Below are 19,164 nucleotides of genomic sequence, written 5' to 3'. Positions count from 1 at the left end.
AGCAGAGAAGGGGTTAATGTGCTTCCCTTAACTCTCTCATGGCCACAGTGAGAGCAGGATTTCAATTGCAGGAGATGCCTCTGGTGAGCCAAAGCGTGACAAGCTATTCCGAGAGTGATGAAAAGACGAGGTGGGGGTGAAGAGCAAGCCCCAGCTCTGGAGTCCCACACTGTGGCAGGGGGCCCTGCGGGGGGCAGCACCAAGGCCCCTCCTTACCAAACACTGGGGCACAATAAGCCGGTACAGCCCATCTGGGTGCAGGAATGGGAACCATCGAAGTGATCTCCCCATAAAAAGCAGCAGCACCTGGAATGGGACAAGAGAAGCTGATGAGGGAGGGACACTGGTGAGGGAGCCGGGAGGCAGAGCTCACCATGGTGGGAGTGGGCAAAGGGAAGGGAAAGCACAGCCCCCCAGGGTGCGGGGAGAAGGCAGAGTGCCCTTGCAGGAGGAGGCTGGATTACAAAGGACAGTGGGGTATGCCCTGTGGGGGAGGGGAAGGGGAACACTTGCAGGGCAGAGAGAGAGGATAAGTGGAGCTGTTCCCGGTGGGCTGGGAGGGAACCCCTTGTGTTCACAAACATCAGTGGTCAAGAGACAACCATCCTCCCACTCTCTGTGGAACCGGCTCCCCTGACCCTCAGGTAGGCTCCCCATACCAAAATCCAGCTCACACCCTAACCAGAAGGCCACTTCCTCCAGCCCTCCCTTACCCTCTGCTGTGCCTCGCTGTCCTCCCTCTGATGGTTGGTCTGCTCCAGCTCTGGCAGGTTCCCAATTTCCCTGGGATGCCCCCAGAGCTGAGGTTTGTCCATCCAGAGTACGGTGGCCTGGAAGCTGAGCTGCAGCTCCTCTCCATCTCCTTCTGCAGCCGGCAGGTAGTTGCGTGACATAAGCCCCTCTTTCTGGGTGACCAGGAATAGACGAGACATGCAGCTGGTTCCTCTGGCACTGCTCTGGCCTCTATCACAGCCCTCATCAGAGCCAGCTCCTGGGTGGGTCCCCTCCAACTTTGGCAGCTTTGCCTCTGGAGATCCCAGCTCAACCTTTGAGCTGCAAACATCGTTTTTCCCCAACCAGGGACTGTTATTGCTTGTGGGACCCTCTTGGACTTGCACCTCAGGTGTATGAAGAATCTGAACATCTTCAAAGCAGAATTGCACATACAGCCTGTAGTGAGAAGAGGGGCCAAGAGGAGATATCATCGCAGCTCCAACTTAGTAGGCAGGGAGGTTCCAAACTAGGCCGCCAGCAGGGAGAGGGAGCCTTGGCCAAAGGCTCAGACAGCAGGAACGGATGGAGTGGAGGCCTGCTGAAGACCGCTGGACCTAGTGTATCCAGGACAGACTGAGATGGTGGGTTTGTCCCAGACAGAGAAACCCACCTTGTGCAGGCAGCATGGGAGATGCACTTAGGCACTGAGATATCCCGTTAATGGGCAACTTTATAAATACCTATACAGATGTGGAACTGCAGGGGTATTTCACCACTCAGGGGCTTTGTGATGCAGGAAGCACAGACTCAGTGTCAGTCTGGCTCTGCATTTGACAGAGAGAAAGAGGGACTTGATGAGAACAGGAATGGCCCCCTCAAAACAGCAGCCACCAGGAACTTGAATTCCACAGAGAAACTGTGTGCGTGTGTGCAGGAGTTAGGTGTGTGTGTGGGGGGGGTGATTTAATGGGAGCACATGTTGGTGAACTCCAGAGGCTGGTGCCAGAGGAGGAAAAACCAACAGCCACAAGGTTCAACAGCATCAGAGGAACCTTCAAATACGTCACCAGGGACCTGTCTAAACCATTGCATGCTCAGGTAAAGGACAATGGCAGACACGCATTTCCACTACTCTGGGACCGAGCGAGTGAGGAGGAAACAGCAAGAGCAAGTGAGAGCACAAGCTACGGAGCACTGGGCTTCTCCCCCACTTACTTCTACCCATCCAAGGCTTCAGGGTGACTCTCCCGCCCAGCCAAGGGTCTGGAACTGCTCTCCAGGCTCTTGGATTATTCCCCTTCGCACTATGCACCCAGCTGTAGGCACATGACACTGTGGTCCAGGCTAGGGGATCATTTCCCACTTACGTTTAACTTCTTTACTCCTCCCTTTGGGAGGCTAAGGCCTTATGCTCCTGGGCACAGGATAAGGGGCACTTGCCTTGTTTCTGTGCCCCTCACATGTTCCAGGATCCACAGCTGCTCCCAGGAGGGAAAGTCACTTTGAAGGAATCGCTCTACCACAAGCTGGTAGGTTTCCACCTGCAAAAGGGACCCTGCAAACATACCAGAGAAGAGCTCAGCCAACAGACAGGCAAAGCAGAGAGAGCAAGCTCAGTGTTCTTGCTCCCAAACCCAGCAGGTAAGGTAGGGAGAGAGCTCAGCGCCCCCCCCTCCCTCCCACCCACCCCCTAGGGTCAGCAGGCAAAGCAGCAAGAGGCCAGGATCCCCCACTAGAGCAGTGTGGGCCACACCTATGAGAGCTGTGTCAGTGAAGGGACTCCCATCCCTGCGGGAGATCACACAGGGGATCGAATCACTCTTGTCCCGCAGCTGAAGGGAGCCGCTGCTGCAGGAAGCTCTCAGCACCCCCAGCAACACCTGCAAAAGAAAAGAAGCTGTGAAGAGAATCAACCAGTCCTCAGCTTGAAGGGCATGGGATTGAAGTGTCTGTAATGGAAACCATTTTTTGACACCATCAGCAACCTGCCACCACCACCTCTTTCATTACATCCCAGGCACGGAAAGCAGGGTCCACCCCAACTGGAGGTACACACATGTCAGTCAAGAGGAGAGGAGCCCCAGCCCCACCCTCCAGGCATCATGGTGGGAGGAAGGAGGGGAGCTCCTGTATATCAGATTGCAAGGGGAGTTTAGCACGTACCATTCGGGGTTGGAAGCTCTCTGCTGAGAATGTATCATAGGACCAAGCCAGTCTGCGATTCAGCTCCTGGGTGCCCATGTGCTGGGCCTCCAAGGGGGACAGCAGCTGCAATGGATTAAAGGCTTCCTTGCTTCTTTGCTCAGCCACAGAGCGCAGCAGAGAAAGAGGTGGGGCCTGGCATGGGGGCTCCAGAGGCTGATACTAAATGATACAAAAAGCAAGAAAAAAAATGAGTCTCCTCCCCTCATACAAACAGGGAGCTCAGGGAGCAGGGCCCCACCTGCTGCAAGGGACAATGGTGCATTTCTGCTAGGATCTCATGATGAACATCTCTCACTGGCGCCTTAGAAGTCACCACAGCATTCAGAATGGGGACAAGAAACTTCTCGGCTACTCCAGGGCCTCGAGACACAGAGTGGATGAACAGCTGTCGGCGTCCAACAAAACAGCAAAACCTGAGAGGAGGAATGATACAGGTGTTAATAGCTCACCCATAGGACCGCCCCCCTGCCTCCAGCAAGAGGAAGATTTGCTTGTGCTTAACTGGATGCCTGCTACCTGACACCACCAGTTTGTTAGTCACCCAAACAATCTCCTCCGGGCTCTGCCAGCCTTCACTTTGTTTTGAAGGTTAACCAAACAGCACACCTCAATCCTCTTTGAAGCGTTCCCCTGTGATATCCAGCTCCTGTCACTGGACACACTCAGAAATTAATAGTTTGCTGTCCCCAAGGGAACCGTATATAATACACAAAGCTTGACTAGTAAAACTTGGGATCATCACAGCACTGAGATACATTTATAATGAAAACAACCCTCAGTGTATTATCAAAGACTAAGATTTAAGAGATAGTAAGGATAATGGAAACAGAAATGGTTCCATATAAAACAAAAACATAAAACGCAAACCTGGGTCCACACTTATCAATGTTTACTTTTCCTATTTAATAAAGTAGATTTCCCCCCAAGGATCCAGTCTTTTTCAGAGCCAGCTGGTTTTCAGTCTAGGGACCAGATGTCCCAATTTTATAGGGACAGTCCCAATATTTGGAGCGTTTTTTTGTTTGTTTTTAATATGGACTCCTATTACCCCCCACCCCCATCCCGATTTTTCACGCTTACTTTCTGGTCACCCTAGACAAATACTATGAGAACAACGTGCTAGGTACAGTGTTTGTCAAGCCTGATAGGAGTTGCTGTTACAGGACAATGAAGCCTTTGCAAGCTGGGGCCAAGGAGCCTTTGTATCACAGTTATGTATGAATGTAAGGTGCAGGCATGAGACTAAGGAAAATATAGGAAGGAAATATGGTGGTAGAGAGGGAGTATGTGAGGGGCGGGCGTACTTAGGGGACACAAGAGGGAGCAAAGAGTGCAGATGGAGAGAATGGCAGCTCCCTAGAACCCAGAGGTTATGAGATGGCAAAGTGGAAACCCCCTCTAATCAGAGGACCTATATTTAGTAAGGGCCTTTAAGGTTGAATTTTTAACATGCAATGACCCATGTATAAGTTGGGTATGTGTGGCTCCCCTCTGAAGGCTCAAAAACCAGAAGGCAAATTAAAAAATTCCAGCTTTTCATTGTTGTTGTTTTTAAATACACGTTGTGATTGGGAGGTCTAACGTGATTTTTTAATGCCTGGAGTTGGCAATACTGGCCATAACAAGATCCATTGGCTGGAAGTTGAAGATAGATAAATTCAAAGGTGCAAGTTTTTAAACAGTGAAGGCAACTACCCAGTGGGACAGCTTACCAAGGATGCCACATCACTTGAAATCTTTAGATCAAACTGGATGTCTTTCTAAAGGATATGCACTAGTGCTCAACCACAAATTATTGGCCTCAATGCAAGAATCTATAAATCAACCAATCACCATCACTCCTAATTTGTGTGCTGCAATTGCATTGGTTGGAATGAGTGAGCAGAAGAGACTATACACCACGCTGTGACCTCTGTACCTTGGGGGAACACCCTGTCCCCCATGTTCATCCTTTTAATATGTTTTGTGTGGTATCCAATGCAAAGTTTTTCATGTCGGGTGTCTTTGGAAGGCTCATGATATACTGAGCATTGTAGTTACAGTAATGTTATAGGTTGTAATTTCACATATATAGTTATGAGACTGAAAAGGTGTCCTCATGGCTTAAAACAAGCCCAGACAAAAACTCTCCAGGAGCAGAGGCCCAGGCAAAACTCTCCAAGAGCAGAGGGGCAGTTCACACCTCATCAAGGCATGTATGGGACAAACCCAACCCATCCTCACAGGAACAAAGGACACTGGCCTAGGCAGCAACAAAGGATCTGTTGGACTTCCGAGTGAGTCACCTCCCTTCCCTTGGTCAGTTTGGGACTACGATGAGGTAATGCTCACCTGATTCTGAAGGGCGGAGGGGCAAAGCCAAGAGGGAATAAAGGACATGATGAAAGGGAGAGACGTTTGCCATGCTCGCTCTCTCTCTTCTACCTCCATCTACAGACACCACCACCAAGCAACTGAAGCGCTGGTCAAAGGGGAGAGCCTGGCTGGCAACCAGCCAGCCTGTCGTGAGCAGCATCTAAGTTTGTAAGGGCACTGAAAGTGTTAAGATCCGCTTTGAATGTGTTTTGCTTTTATTTCATTTGACCAAATCTGACTTGTACTTTGACTTCTAATCACTTAAAATCTATCTTTTGCAATTAATACATTTGTTTATTCTACGCGAAGCAGTACATTTGGTTTGATGCATGTCAGAGACTCCCCTAGGGATAACAAGCTTGGTACATATCGATTTCTCTGTTAAACTGAAACTCATATGAGCTTGCAGCGTCCAGCAGGCATAACTGGACACTGCAAGACTGAGGTTCCTAGGGTTGTGTCTGGGACTGGAGATATTGGCTAGTGTCATTCGGTTGCACAATCCAAGCAGCGGCTGGCCAAAAGTGCTCACTCACGGAGCTGGGAGCAGTTTACATGCCAGAGGCTGTGTGTGAACAGCCCGGGAATGGGGGTTCTCACAGCAAAGCAGGGTAAGGCTGGCTCCCAGAGTCGAGGATTGGCATGACCTAGCAGATCACTGGTCCAGATAACACCAGGGGAACATCACATGCTCATCAAGCATTCTTATTCGTAGATCACTCAATTATCCACACACAGACAGAACACTATGACCGAACTGGCTCCATGCTTGTGTCTGAGGCAACAGGACTCCCTCTCCCGCCAGCCACCACTACCAACCCAAACATTAAAAAACTAGGAAATCCACATAAGTTGTGTCAAACACACTACGCAGAAACAAGTCCATGTGCACTTTACCCTATTCATCCTCCATCACCTTCATAAACAAACACTCCACTAAGATAACCTTAACGATGGCCTTGTAGTGATGCAAGCATAAGATCTGAAAAACGGGAAATGTGAACCAGCCTTCTTCACCCATTAGAAACAATTTCAAGCCATCAGTGACCAAAACCCACTAGAATACTTTACTTTTGGTTGCAGTTCAGAAATTCTGGTAATCTCTAAATCCACACAAAAAGGATATACTTAAATTCATAAATAGATAAACAACATGCCAAAAGCCAACAGGAAAGGAAAGATGGGTGAATGGTTAGAACCCTAGCCTAGGACTTGAAAGTCCACCACAGGCTTCTTGTGTGACTTTGAGCAAGTCACTCATCCAATAGTGTGGTAAAATGAGGGTAATAGTACTTCCCTACCACTCAGATACTACTGTAAAGAGAGCCATATAGGTACAGTAGAACTGCAGAGTTACAAACACCTCAGGAATGGAGATTGTTCGGAATTCCGAACAAAACATTATAGTTGGTCTTTCCAAAGTTTACAACTGAACATTGACTTAATACAACTTTGAAACTTTACTATGCTGCTATCCCTTTATATTTTTAGTAGTTTACATTTAACATGATACTGTACTATATTTGTTATTTTTGTCTCTGCTGCTGCCTGATTGCGTACTTCTGGTTCCAAACGAGGTGTGGGGTTGACTGGTCAGTTCGTAACTCTAGTGTCCATAACTCCAAGGTTCTACTGTACCTAAAAATAGAGAGACTGTACACCACTGTTTGTTAATAAACCATGTACGACTAAACACTTCACATACCAGCAGTACGCATTACTAACGTACATACAAACCTCAAAAAACAGATTATAGAAATTCAATTGAAAAAACAAAGGTTACTGCAAGAATATCTCTTACTACATTTTAATATTACAGCTTCCATAAAGTACAATATAATTAGAGGTCTTGAGAATACAGATGATAAAGGGAAGACTGGGAGTATCACAGTGGTATGTTTATTATACATACATATTTTTTTAATTAAAGATACCCTCACCTATAATCTATGAACTTCTTATACCCCCCCAAAATATCACTAAATTCAAAACCAACAAATCTTTAAAAGTAAGGACAGGACTACAAATATCCTTAATTGTGTGAATGTTTTTTAAAACAAGACTCTAGGTAAGAAATGAGCAAAAAACTGAAGATTGTAGCTAGCATCAATTATAAGGTTGTTTTAAGAAAAGCAGTACTTGTGGCACCTTAGAGACTAACAAATTTATATGAAGTGAGCTGTAACTGACGAAAGCTTATGCTCAAATAAATTTGTTAGTCTTTAAGATGCCACAAGTACTCCTTTTCTTTTTGCGAATACAGACTAACACGGCTGCTACTCTGAAAGGTTGTTTTAGCAGAGGATGTGATAGATATGTATTGAATGGGGACAGATGAGGACTGCACTTTCTGTAAATTGCTGTGGATTGGCTGCTGTGTAGGGTGTCTGACATAACTGCATGTTATATTTTTTAATATTTGGGTTGGCAGTTGTACTTGAGCAATCTTGACTGTTCCAGAACAAAAACCATGTTATGTAACAGAACCCAGGAGTGACTCACAGAAACCAACCTACAACTTCCCTGGGAAAGAAAAGTGAAGCAACCAGTGGGTAGGCAGAACCATCAAGGACACAAAGCGTGAGGGGTGGAAGGGAAGGGGGGCAGAGATTTGTCTGGCAGAGCTCTGAATGGCCTGCACAACCACTTCCCAATGGGATTGGGGAAGGAGTGTCCTCACCTTTGCTCCAGCATCTCCAACAGGCTCACCAGCCACAGATAGAGTGGCAGACCTAGGTTATACCGGAAGAGCAGTTGCATGTAGAGATTTCCAGAGGAAGCTACAGGCTGGTGGAAGGTGCTGAGCCTTGAGAAACCCTTGAGAAGGACAGTGCTGTGCAGACAGGCACCAAGGACAACAACAAAGGGGAAAGAAGCCAGGGGCTTCTGCAGGAGGTGGACATCTCGGAGCTGAGAGACACAAACACATGACTTAATAGAGAGAAAGTGGACACTCTGCTGGCCCTCCCCAAAGACCCTCTCATCCCGCACAAAGCCCTCCCCAAAGACCCTCTCATCCCGCACAAAGCCCTTTGTTACTCCATTACATTTCTCATCAACCCCAAGGGGCACTTCATTGATGTGCTGCCACCTATGTGGGAATCAGGGGAGCAAATAGCTACTATCAGCCACCTCTGGCCAGGCCCAGGCACAGTCATATCTCTGATTTAGCTGGGTTCTGGACTACCCCCATGGTTGACCGAAAGATTTAGAGTACTCCTGCCCCCACCCTACACAACAAGCTTGCTCCACACACCACCATCCACAGGTCTGTGCCTCAGCCACCCCTATCCCCTGGTGTGCTTCAGCTCCCAGCCGCATCACCTCACCTCCACGCATGCTCCTGGTCGGAGTCCACGGGCAGAGTTCAACAGCTGCTGGTAAGCAAGGCACAGACAGATCTTGTTATCAAGCTCGTAGAGACCAGCCTGGGTGTTTAGTACTCGGGTGATAATCCCCTGGAGAAGGAGCACATAGAAAAATAGTGCATTTACAAAGAGGGCACTAGGGCCTGGGGGAAAATGTGATTGCATAGTGCAGACGGCGTCCATGGGCCCTGCAGGGCAGGAGCTGAAATTCAGGGGGAGGTGGATCTGAAAGCAGGTATAGGGTGCAGGTGAGGGATAACTCCTTACCGTGTAAGACAGGATCTTGGACTCTTTGGCTGGCACTGGCAACTTCTCATCTGTCAGTTCCAAGGGGAGCTGCACAGCAGCCTTAGAGGAAACTGGCTGAATTGGTCCTCCCCGCCAGACAATTTCCAGAGGCTGTTCCTTCACCTGCTCTGCACAGTAGGGCAGGAGGCAGGAGGAGACGCTGGTGACGAATACCTTGTGCCCCGATGCCTTCAGGCTGGACACACTCAATGCTGTCAGCACATAGCCATGGCCCAACTGGAGCATGTGGTGCCAAGCTAGCTGGGGCGGTTTCTAGAGCAGAGAAAGCATAGTCCACATTAGCATGCCCTGCTCTGGAGAAGAACGTTCCCTGCCGCCAGTGTGTCCCTAGAAATACAGGCCAATATCTTCCCTGCCCCCAGGGCTGTACCACACTCCAGCCCAAGCCCTGAATCTTGCTGGGGCAGTGGAGTGGTGTATCACCTCAATGGTGGCTGCATTTCTGCAGGTTTCAGTGATCCTTCTAAGCAGTTTATCTAGTGCTATGGGACCCTTTGGGATGGAAGGTACCAGAGATATATAAGATCATTGTGAATAATAAAGGGATAAATAAGAATCAAGATGGGAAAAGGCTGACCTCGTGGCAGGGCCTGAAAAACACCAGCACACGAAGCCTCAAGGACTCACCTGCACCAGCACTGGAACACAAGCAGCAGAAGTGAAGCACTTCAGAAAGAGGAAAAAGAACGTCTTGTGGTGGATGCATAGGAGGGTGCTAAGTCTGGCCAGCTCACCTGCCACATTCAGCTTTGCTCTTTTCTGACATGGAACCCTACGGGAAGTTGGGGGCAGGGGAGTGAAGGGGGGAAGGAGAGATGGAAGCAGAACTTAGAACTAGGCCAACAACTAAGCCAAGGACACATGTGGTGCAGCATGCTACTCGTGGAAGGAAAAGGTCCCAAAGGGGTAATGTGGACTCTCTCTCTTCCTAGGGACGGGGATGAGATTTTCAAAAACAACAAGCCATACAATTCTGTAATGGGTCTCGGGCCACCCCAGACTGAGAGTCACCTTGTTACTCCCTGGCTCTAGCGAGAGGTAGCCTTGCTCATGGTGGCTGGGTATTAGCTCCCTACCACCACCCGCCTGTTATCCACTTAAGCACTCTTCTCCAGGCTATGCCAGCCCTGTCTTCACCTTGCAGGTTAACAATAGGTGCACCCCAGTCCCCAAGAAGCATTCCCCTGTGATATCCAGCCCCTGACACTGGCAACTCACAGAAACCCAATCCTCTGCCCCTAAAAGAGCAGTGTGTCCCAGTTTACCTTAAATCATCGCTCCAGTATACCACACAAAACTTGTAATAAAACAAGGTTTATTTGAGAAATAATAGAAACAAGAAAGAGTGAGGAATGCAAAACAAAATTATGATAAGGTGTTTAATTACATGATCACCTACAATTTTCCACAGGACCGCTACCTCATTCAGTGCACAGGATAGATGTCAAAGGGGCTGAATTATAACTGCATAGGCATAAATCTGGCATTTCCTGACTTTCAAGTGGCTGACTTTGCAACTGAAATAATGTTCTTTTAATTTTTTTTTAAATGTAATACACAGTGAGAATATTAAATTTTATGTTCTATCTGACAGAACAAAAGGAAAATTCCAGAGTCAGCAACAGAGGATTACAGTGGAATTCTGGGTAAGAGATGTTATTCAAAGATGGAGATATACAGCAATAAGAAAAAGACTAAGAATACAGACAGGAGAAACTTTTTAAAAGTTGTGTATGTTACATCTTTATTGTTAAAAGATCAAAAGAGTCTAGATTATCATAAAACAGATCTCTGCTACTTCAAAAGTTGACTTGACCCAAGAAGTGTGGCATGCTCTCAAACAAACAGGAAACAGTTATAAAGAACAGGAAGAATCTGGCAAGATGATCAGGCACAAGTGACCAGCAGACTAATTTAAAGCCGATATAGATAACAGATAAACATTTAAACATGCAGACATTAGGTTTCTGATTGGACATTTTGAAAGTGACAGAGATAAATAACATTCTGTATTTATCAAGAGATCAGGGGTCTGAATAGGACAATGTGGTGAGGTGAACTTGAAACTGGATAAGAGAAAGGATGGCCTTGCATTTAAATTACTGGACAGAGGCTCAGGACATCTGAGTTCAGTTCCCTGCACTGCCACTGGCTAACCATGGGACCTTGGCTAAGTCACCTGACCTCCCTATTCCTCAATTCCCCATCTGTAAGGTGGCAAGCTCTCACACTCTTTGCTTAACTTGTCTAGATAGCTCTTCAGAGCAGGGATTGTCTCCTACTAAATGTACATAGAGTACTTAAGACAATGGGACCTCAAATCTTGGTTGGTGACTCTAGGTGCTACTGTGTTACCAAAAAATTATTACAGTTGCTTGATTCGCTAATAACATTTCAGATTTTGAGGAAGGAGAAACAAGAAAAATCTGCAAAGAACATCACTTGGACAAAAGAGAGTTGGGGACTCAAATGGCTGACCACCATCACGTCGCAGTCCCCATCAGTACCTGGCCTGGGCTGGGGAAGCTAATGATCCAACCGGCGGATCAAATTCGGTAATGAATCCTGGTCACGTACCACCTGAGGCATGTTGCACATATGCTAAGAAGAATCAAAGAAATCTGAAAGATCCAGGATCAGGTAAACCCTAAAAAACTTGCCAAAGTTATGCGTTGCCACTAACTACCTTTTCTGAATCCAAGAAAAGAAAAAAGAAAAGAACCCATGAGCAAGATCCAGAGAAGAAAGGATTGATAGCTGCCTGCCATCTACAGTACCACCATGAACCAAAGGCGTTGGTGAACATGTACTCATCTCGAGAAGAACCATAACAAGTTGCTGGAAAATTTCATGCATATTGGTGTCATCTATCGAAGACTCCTTTTATGCATGTGCTTTTATGCAAATAACAAATGCTCGTGTTAAGCCAAGTTCTCAAGAGTACATACTTTGGCTTATAAAACTTGTATATGACTTAAATGGACAATTTGTCTTAGTCACTACTAATACATTTCAACTTCATTGTTTAGAAATATTTTTAAATAATTATATGACTAAAGTAGCTAAGACACACTGGTGTGCTCATTACAACCTCAATATAAAGATCTCCTGATAGCCTGCTCTGTTACAGCAGTAAAACCTACTAATGACTTATGCAAGCTGTAAGTAAACAGCTTTTTCAGAAGAAAAGCTAAGATTCACACAGCCTACAGCTTTCTCTAAAATACAGAAAAGAAAATATGCCCTGTTGAATGACTAATGTTTTAGCTAAAACAATTACCACTGCTTATAAAAAAATGTTTAAATTAGCCTGATATAGAATATTTTAACTGTGGTTCACTTACTGGTGAAAGTCAAAAGAAACTATAAGCTTCTGACTTATTCTGCATATTTGGTGTAATTAACCTATAGGTCTTTGTGAAAGAGATAAAAGGTTTCACAAATACATACCACTTATCTAATGATGTAATCTGAAATTATAAACCTGAATTTGTGTTTATTAAATTTATTGCTTAGTTTCCAAGTTTATAAACTTTAAAGATTATTTGGGTTTAGATGACAGACATTCTGATTAGCTTAAATGGGCCTTTACCTTAATTACCAATCTAATAAGGTTCTGAATTGTGATATATATTAGTTCAATATTTAAATTTAGAATTACCTACCAACAACTTGTGTCTTTGATTACTGTGGTTCACTCCTCCATAGAGCTACCTGTTTGTGTTAAATTCACTATTTTAAATGAGCTGTCACTTAAAATTAAATGCATTATATTTTTTCATCTTCATATCTTTTCTATTTCCTAAGTTTTATTTTGGTTAATAAAATCTATGGAGTCATGAAAGTTTGAATCTGTACCTTATCCAAATTATGCAAACCCAACACATTTTTGGAGTACAGGTTATTCATTGATTAAAATTATTTAATATACACATTTTATACTATATCCACTCAATTGTTCTCTCACACATTTAGCATGAATCTGACCCAATCAACATCTCCCTGAACAGGCCAGGTTCTTGCTGTGATGCAGGGTGAACCTGTGACAAATGGCAGAAGCAACAGCTGCACATATTGAATTAAGAGTATTGAGTGTTTACCTGGTGCTGAGCAATTGTGCAACTGTTGCTGGGTAGAAGACAGGGATGGTGTCAACCACTCTCTTTGGTCGAGGATCCACTGGCACCGGGTCTGCCAGGATTTCCACATATCCAGCTGAGCCCTGACTTGTCTGTGGTATGTATGCCCAGCTGGGGAAGAGAAACAGTAGCTCCAGCCACTCAGATTCAAAATGCAGGAGCTAAACCAAAAAAGAAAAGGTGCTGCAATTTGATATATATTCACAATACAACTCCAGAATTAAGACACTTACAGCATTAGCCCAGCCTTCCCGTCACACAGCAAAAGCTCTCACAGCTCATTTTAGAGCAGGGATCAGTTCCCAGCAAGATGCACATTTTGCTGCTCCCCAAGAAGTGGCAGTGATTGATCTGTAGAGAAATAAACCCCTCTTTGCTCCAAGAGGACCCCAAACTATATGTAGCCTTGTAAACTCCTATGTAATTTTACTCCTGACGGAATTCGGTGCCAAAAAAGTAAAAATTCTGTGCCAAAAAAATCTGCATATTTTATTTGTCAAAATACCACAATATAATCACACCATTTTCAATTATTTTGACAAATAAAATGTGCAGAACTTTGAAGAATTTTAAAAATTTTAATTTTTTGGTGCGGAATTCCCTCAAGAGTACCAGGGTTCTGTGTGGTGCAGCCTGGCTGCAGGCAGCTCAGTGGGGGTGTGTGGGCGGGATCTGGGTACAGAGGGGCTCATTGTGGGGTTCTGAGTGCAGGGGGGAATGGGACTCTGCAGGGGAGCCCAGGTGAAGGTGGTTAGGGCTCAGTGGGGGAGAGTCTGGGTGTGGGGGACTCAGCTGGGGGTCTGGGTGCTGGGGGACTGGGGTTTCATGGGTGGGGGGTCAGGGTGCAGCTGCTTGGGGCTCAGTGGGGTGGGGGTCCAGGTGTGGGGGGCTTCTGATGAAGCGGGTGAGGCTCGGGGGGTGGGGGGTTGGGTGCAGGAGGGCCCAGTGGTGGTGGTGGGGGTGTGTGTTCTGGGTGCAGGGGGCTCCTGAGGCATGGGGTGAAGCTTGGCGGAGTGGGGGTTCAGGGAACTCAGGGGGTCTGGGTGATCCCGAGATCGGGGGGCTCAGTTGGGTAGGTGAGGCTCAGCGAAGGGGGTTGGTCAGACAGAGGGAGCAGCTCCTTGCACAGTGACACCCTCACGGCTGAGGAGTGATGGAGCCAGAAAGTGCAGGGAGGAGTCATTGTACGGGGAGCTGCTCTACCTGTCCGTCCAACCCCTGTGCATCTGGGACCCCTCCCGCCACCAACCCCCCCGCCAAGCCTCATCCCTGCTGCACCTGGAACCCCACCCACTGAGCCTCACCTCCTTCACCCAGACCCCCCCGCCAAGCCCCCCTTTCCCCAATTCAGAGCTTCCTGTAGCCAGGGGAGGTTTCTGTGGGTTGATCTGACCAACCCCGGCAGCTCTGTTGTGAACTCCAATTCTGTCCTCCATCCTTCCCCCCACCATCCCGGGCATCCCCAGACACACACACCCCCTTTCCTGTGGTGACTTACGTCTCCCCCGGCTGCCCAAACAGACACGCCGATGCTGCCGGGAGGGGTGAGTGAGCACTGGTGCAGCTTCTCTTTACTTCCCCCACAAAAAACATTTTTCTATGGGAAGCAAAGAGAATCTGTGGTGGGACATGTTTCTGCACATGTGCAGTGGCACAGAATTCCACCAGGAGTAGCAATTTGCTGGGCACTAGGAATAGCATTCCCTGGGCCCAGGTTTCTCCCCATCCAGGGTATGGTGGCGATTCATTTACAGCCATTTAAATTTTGGCAGTGCTTGGTATTTCCAGACCATATTTCTAATCTTTCTCTGCCTTCACCAGTGTTTGAAGCTCATCCCAATGCTGTGTTTTCTGCAAATATAATTAACATGCTCTTCCCCCATTCTTAGATTATTTATAAGTGGCAAAACAAAAAACCTGGGCCTCCATCACTAGTGTCACCCCTCCTCTCCCCAATTCCAGACGCTGCCATTTATCTAGACCTCTTTTATTCAAGATCCTCCAGGCAGGCCTCAGCAGAGTAGCACCCCATCCAAGCCAAGATTTCATGATACACTGTATCACATGCTTCACTAAAAGCTCAGCATAATTCCCCTGTTGCAGTAATTTTAGCTCCACAGCCTGTAATTCAAGCAAGCTTACCACTGTTGGTCCCATCAGTTTCTCAGAGTCTCTCTCTCCAAGTGTTTGTGCCATTATTTAATTAGTAACTGAAACTACATTTCAATGGTAATTGACAGGATCAACCTTCTTCCCCTGCCTCTTTTCTCCAGTCATTCCCTAGTCCAGTAAGTTTGGTAGTTAGCTCTTTAGCAATGAAAGGTTTGACAAATTTCACCCTTCCTCCCTGGCATTTGAACTCACTGCCTTCCCCTCGCAAGACGCATGTTTGATCTCCCAAGTTACACAATCTTTTGCAAATTGTTTCAATCCTCCTGCTGTCCGCAAGGTCCTTCAGAAATGTTACCAAGAGCTGGATCCCTCAAGCTGCCTGCTGCCATACCTGACAGGGAATTGAACCAGTGTTGTCTTGCACATACAGGTTGCCATCCATTAGCTTCTCTTTCCCCTCCTGCCTTCTTCCATCGGTCAGGTAGCCAATCAGGATTAGGTGAGTCCGTGGCAGAACACTCTGTTTGGGCAAGATGTCCTCACCTTGGTGAGCCCATTTCTTGAACTCACTTGTGCTCCAGGTCATGTGACTACAGCAGGGTGTGCATTGTTGGCACTGGAGGTCAGAGATGGAGATGAAACTGGAGAAAAGGGAAGAATGATAATATGAAGGGATGAGGATGAAGCTGGGGAGGGAAGAGGGGCATTTAGACATTTTGCTGCACCAGTCAGGCTCAGCACAGGTGCAGCTATGCAGCCTTAAATGTTGTCCTCTGAGAGATTGTACCACCATATGGGAAGTCTTGGTGGTGAATGTACTCACTTCAATGGCATGACACAGGGCTCAACACTGAAATGGCCACTGTGTCAGGAACACAATCTATTTCCACATTTACCCTGAGAGCACATTTACCCTTGAGTACCTCAGAGGAAGCACGTCCCATTTTGGACTGTGGTCACATGGCTGGGCACATACAGAACTTATGGAGAAATATTTTGGAAAAGAGACTGAAAAATATACTCATCTGAACAACCTTCCTAGGAGACGCAGGAGGGCTTTATCCCACAGTTTAGGCAGAATGTTAATGGGAGATTCCATGAGAAGACCAACGAAACCGCGTGGAGTGAGTGATGTGGATGACTCTGTAAGGGGCACTCTCCTTTCTAAATCAATACTGATCCCATTTCCCCAGCAAGGTGCTTGGAGGTGCTGACCAGTAGCTAGAAGAGTAGCTGACTGTAGTCTCTGTGCTGCTTATGGGGAGACAGATCAAAACAATGCTGCCAACCTCAGAGTTAAATCTTCATCTTAACAGGCCTTGCTTAAAGGATGTGAGGCTGAGAGATGCCAAATCAAAGAGGTCTCAGGCTCTTCTCTTCAACTTTAAGAATGTAGCCAAGCTTAATGTATCTAAGCTTAAACTAAGAGACTTGATAAAGAGAAATTTTGCATAACACCAGATACTGTTAACGAGCGAAGATGTGCCCAATATTCTACAATGCTGAGACTGATCAAAGCACGAAGTATGAGCAACATGGGCAGCACCGTCAGTTCATTCCCAACCCAGCTGGTTTTAATATGTGTGCCTAGCAATAACAATACCACAGACATAGGCCCTGTCTACGTTAGGGAATTTCAGAAAAAAGTTCCCACCAGTGTCAACACCAGCATCAGCAACATTGGAAGCTCTAGTGAGACAGTGCTCCAGCTGTTTTCAGTACTTGCACCTAGCAGTTAGCTGACAGGGTTTTGGAAAGAGCAGTGATGTTGGAATGTTGTTTACACTAGAGCCCCCACCGAGTGCAGATGATGTGCTGTTATCAGCACTGTAGAGTCATAGGGACTTAGGACATGTCTACACTACAAGTGCTGCAAAGGCACAAAAGCAGGTACGTTGCGTAGCACTGTAGCATAGACACTCGCTACAGCCACAAAAGGGTTTTTTCTACTGGAGTAGTAAATCCACCCCCCTCTTCCATCCACCTAGCTCAGGGGTGGACAAACTATTGCTCACAGGCTGGATCCAGCCCATCAGGGCTGTGGATCCGGCCCGCGGTTTTGCCACCCCCGTGGCACCGCGGGGGTAAGGAAGGCTCCCTGCCCGCCCTCGCCTCACGTCACTCCCAGAAGCGGACAGCACCATGTCATAGAATCATAGAATCTCAGGGTTGCAAAGGACCTCAGGAGATCATCTAGTCCAACCCTCTGCTCAAAGCAGGACCAATCCTCAATTTTTGCCCCAGATCCCTAAATGGCCCCCTCAAGGATTGAACTCACAACCCTGGGTTTAGCAGGCCAATGCTCAAACCACTGAGCTATCCCTCCCCCCTTCCATGGAGGAGCAGGGGGCAGAGCATGCTGCCCTCGCCTGCAGGCACTGACCCCTGCAGCTCCCATTGGCTGGGAATGGGGAACTACAGCCACTGGGAGCTTCAAGGAAGGTACCCGCAGGTAAGGGCAGCACGCAGAGTCCTCTGCCCCACCCGCTCCCCCAGGGGCTACAGTGCTGGCTGCTTCTGGAAGTGGCATGGGGCCAGGACAGGCAGGGAGCCTGCCTTAGCCCTGCTGTGTGCCGCTGCCACCCCAGAGACACTCAAGGTAAGAGGAGCAAGGCCAGAGCCCACACCCCGAAGCCCACCCCCTGCCGAGCCCCGTCCCACACTCTGCACCCCTCCTTCACCCCAAACCCCTGCCCTGAGCCCCCTCGTACACTCCGCACCCCTCCTGCGCCCCAACCCCTTGCCCTGAGCCCCTTCCTGCACACTACACCCCCCCACACACACCACCTCCCGCACCCCAACCCAGTGCCCCAGCCCTACATTCATGGCCCCGCATGCAATTTCCCCACCCAGATGTGGCCCTCGGGCCAGAAAGTTTCCCCACCCCTGACCTAAGTCAAACTAACTCCGTGGAACAGAGACGCAATACACCTAGGCTGTCCTCACTTTCAGGGCCAACCAAGTACTGTCCTTGGGCCAGTCATTCAGACCCAGACCTTGTGAAATAGTCATTCCAGTTCAACGCTGTTACAGCAGGCCCTGGGCCTGCAGTTCCCCACGTGCAGCAGGGAGTTGGGGATGCTCCGCACAGAGGCGGGGGAAGAGCAGGGATCTGATTTCCAGACATGCCGGGGGGGGGGGGGGGGGGGAAGGAGGGGGGTGGCAGCAGCTGGGGGTGGCACTGACACGAGCCCCGCCAGGGCACTTTACATACTGGGGACGCTGAGAGCCGCTGAACCAGACTGTAAAGCCCGGATATGAGGGAAACCGCTTCAAGCCCCGGGGGTTCGGCAGCGCCCCCAGGTCCAGCCCGGTGCCAGGGGCAGGCGGCGCGGGCAGGAGGGAGCGCGGCCGAGGCGGGCCGGGACCCGCTGCCACCCCGTTACCTGTAGCCCAGCGGGAGCTCCCCGCTCCGCCCAGCCCACGTGCTCCGCAGGCACCGCGTCACCGAGTCCGCCAGCTGCTCAGGGCCGCCGCCGCCGCCCGGCCCCACGAGGTGGAGGGTCTCGCAGACGAAGGCCCGGGCCGCCCGCAACCACCGTTGCTCCTGGGGGAGAGACGGGAGAGCGTCAGGGCGGGGGGGCAGCGCGCGCGGGGGGGCAGCGCGCGCCTGGGGGTGGGGGCGAAGCGCGCGCGGGTCACTTACAGCCCCACCCGGCTCCTCCATGCAAGCAGCGCGGGTCCCGCCTGGCCGGGCGTCTCCATAGGAACGCGGGGCCGGAAACCACGGGGGCGCCACGGCTGTGACGTTGCAGGCGGTGCCGACTCCCGGCCAATCAGACCGGCTCCTCCCCCCCTCCACGCACGTGAGGTGCCCGGAGCTGCCGCGTGAGCGCCGGACCGGATGCGGGGGCGGGGGCGGCGCCGCCGCTCGGGTTTTTCCTTCTGCCTGCGGGGAGCGAGGTGTGAGCGGAGCTTCCCCCTCCCGCGGCCCCGTTTATGTGCGCCGCCCGCGGCGCGCT

The 19,164-nt window shown here is 48.8% G+C and overlaps 1 protein-coding gene across 3 annotated transcripts in view; it reads right to left on the bottom strand.

Moving 5' to 3' along the window:
• Positions 1 to 18,951, bottom strand: part of CTC1 (CST telomere replication complex component 1) — a 46,456-nt gene extending 27,505 nt beyond the window's left edge. For all 3 annotated transcript variants that reach the window (XR_012664845.1, XR_012664853.1, XM_075119194.1), the window contains exons 1-14: positions 18,849 to 18,951; positions 18,589 to 18,749; positions 15,594 to 15,843; positions 13,052 to 13,251; positions 9,579 to 9,723; positions 8,910 to 9,203; positions 8,604 to 8,732; positions 7,955 to 8,184; positions 3,158 to 3,332; positions 2,878 to 3,078; positions 2,468 to 2,594; positions 2,155 to 2,269; positions 714 to 1,170; positions 217 to 306 (exon numbers count right to left, since the gene is read on the bottom strand). Coding sequence is in view for 1 of the 3 variants with exons in the window: in XM_075119194.1 (XP_074975295.1) it covers positions 217 to 306; positions 714 to 1,170; positions 2,155 to 2,269; positions 2,468 to 2,594; positions 2,878 to 3,078; positions 3,158 to 3,332; positions 7,955 to 8,184; positions 8,604 to 8,732; positions 8,910 to 9,203; positions 9,579 to 9,723; positions 13,052 to 13,251; positions 15,594 to 15,843; positions 18,589 to 18,749; positions 18,849 to 18,869 (2,595 nt within the window). In the remaining 2 variants the exon portion in view is untranslated. The remainder of the gene's footprint in view (positions 1 to 216; positions 307 to 713; positions 1,171 to 2,154; positions 2,270 to 2,467; positions 2,595 to 2,877; positions 3,079 to 3,157; positions 3,333 to 7,954; positions 8,185 to 8,603; positions 8,733 to 8,909; positions 9,204 to 9,578; positions 9,724 to 13,051; positions 13,252 to 15,593; positions 15,844 to 18,588; positions 18,750 to 18,848) is intronic.
• Between the last annotated feature and the right edge of the window lie 213 nt (positions 18,952 to 19,164).

Source organism: Caretta caretta, chromosome 1, assembly GCF_965140235.1.
Source record: "Caretta caretta isolate rCarCar2 chromosome 1, rCarCar1.hap1, whole genome shotgun sequence".
In the NCBI taxonomy this organism is placed as follows: domain Eukaryota; kingdom Metazoa; phylum Chordata; order Testudines; family Cheloniidae; genus Caretta; species Caretta caretta.
This window is presented reverse-complemented; position numbering and strand designations above follow the sequence as displayed.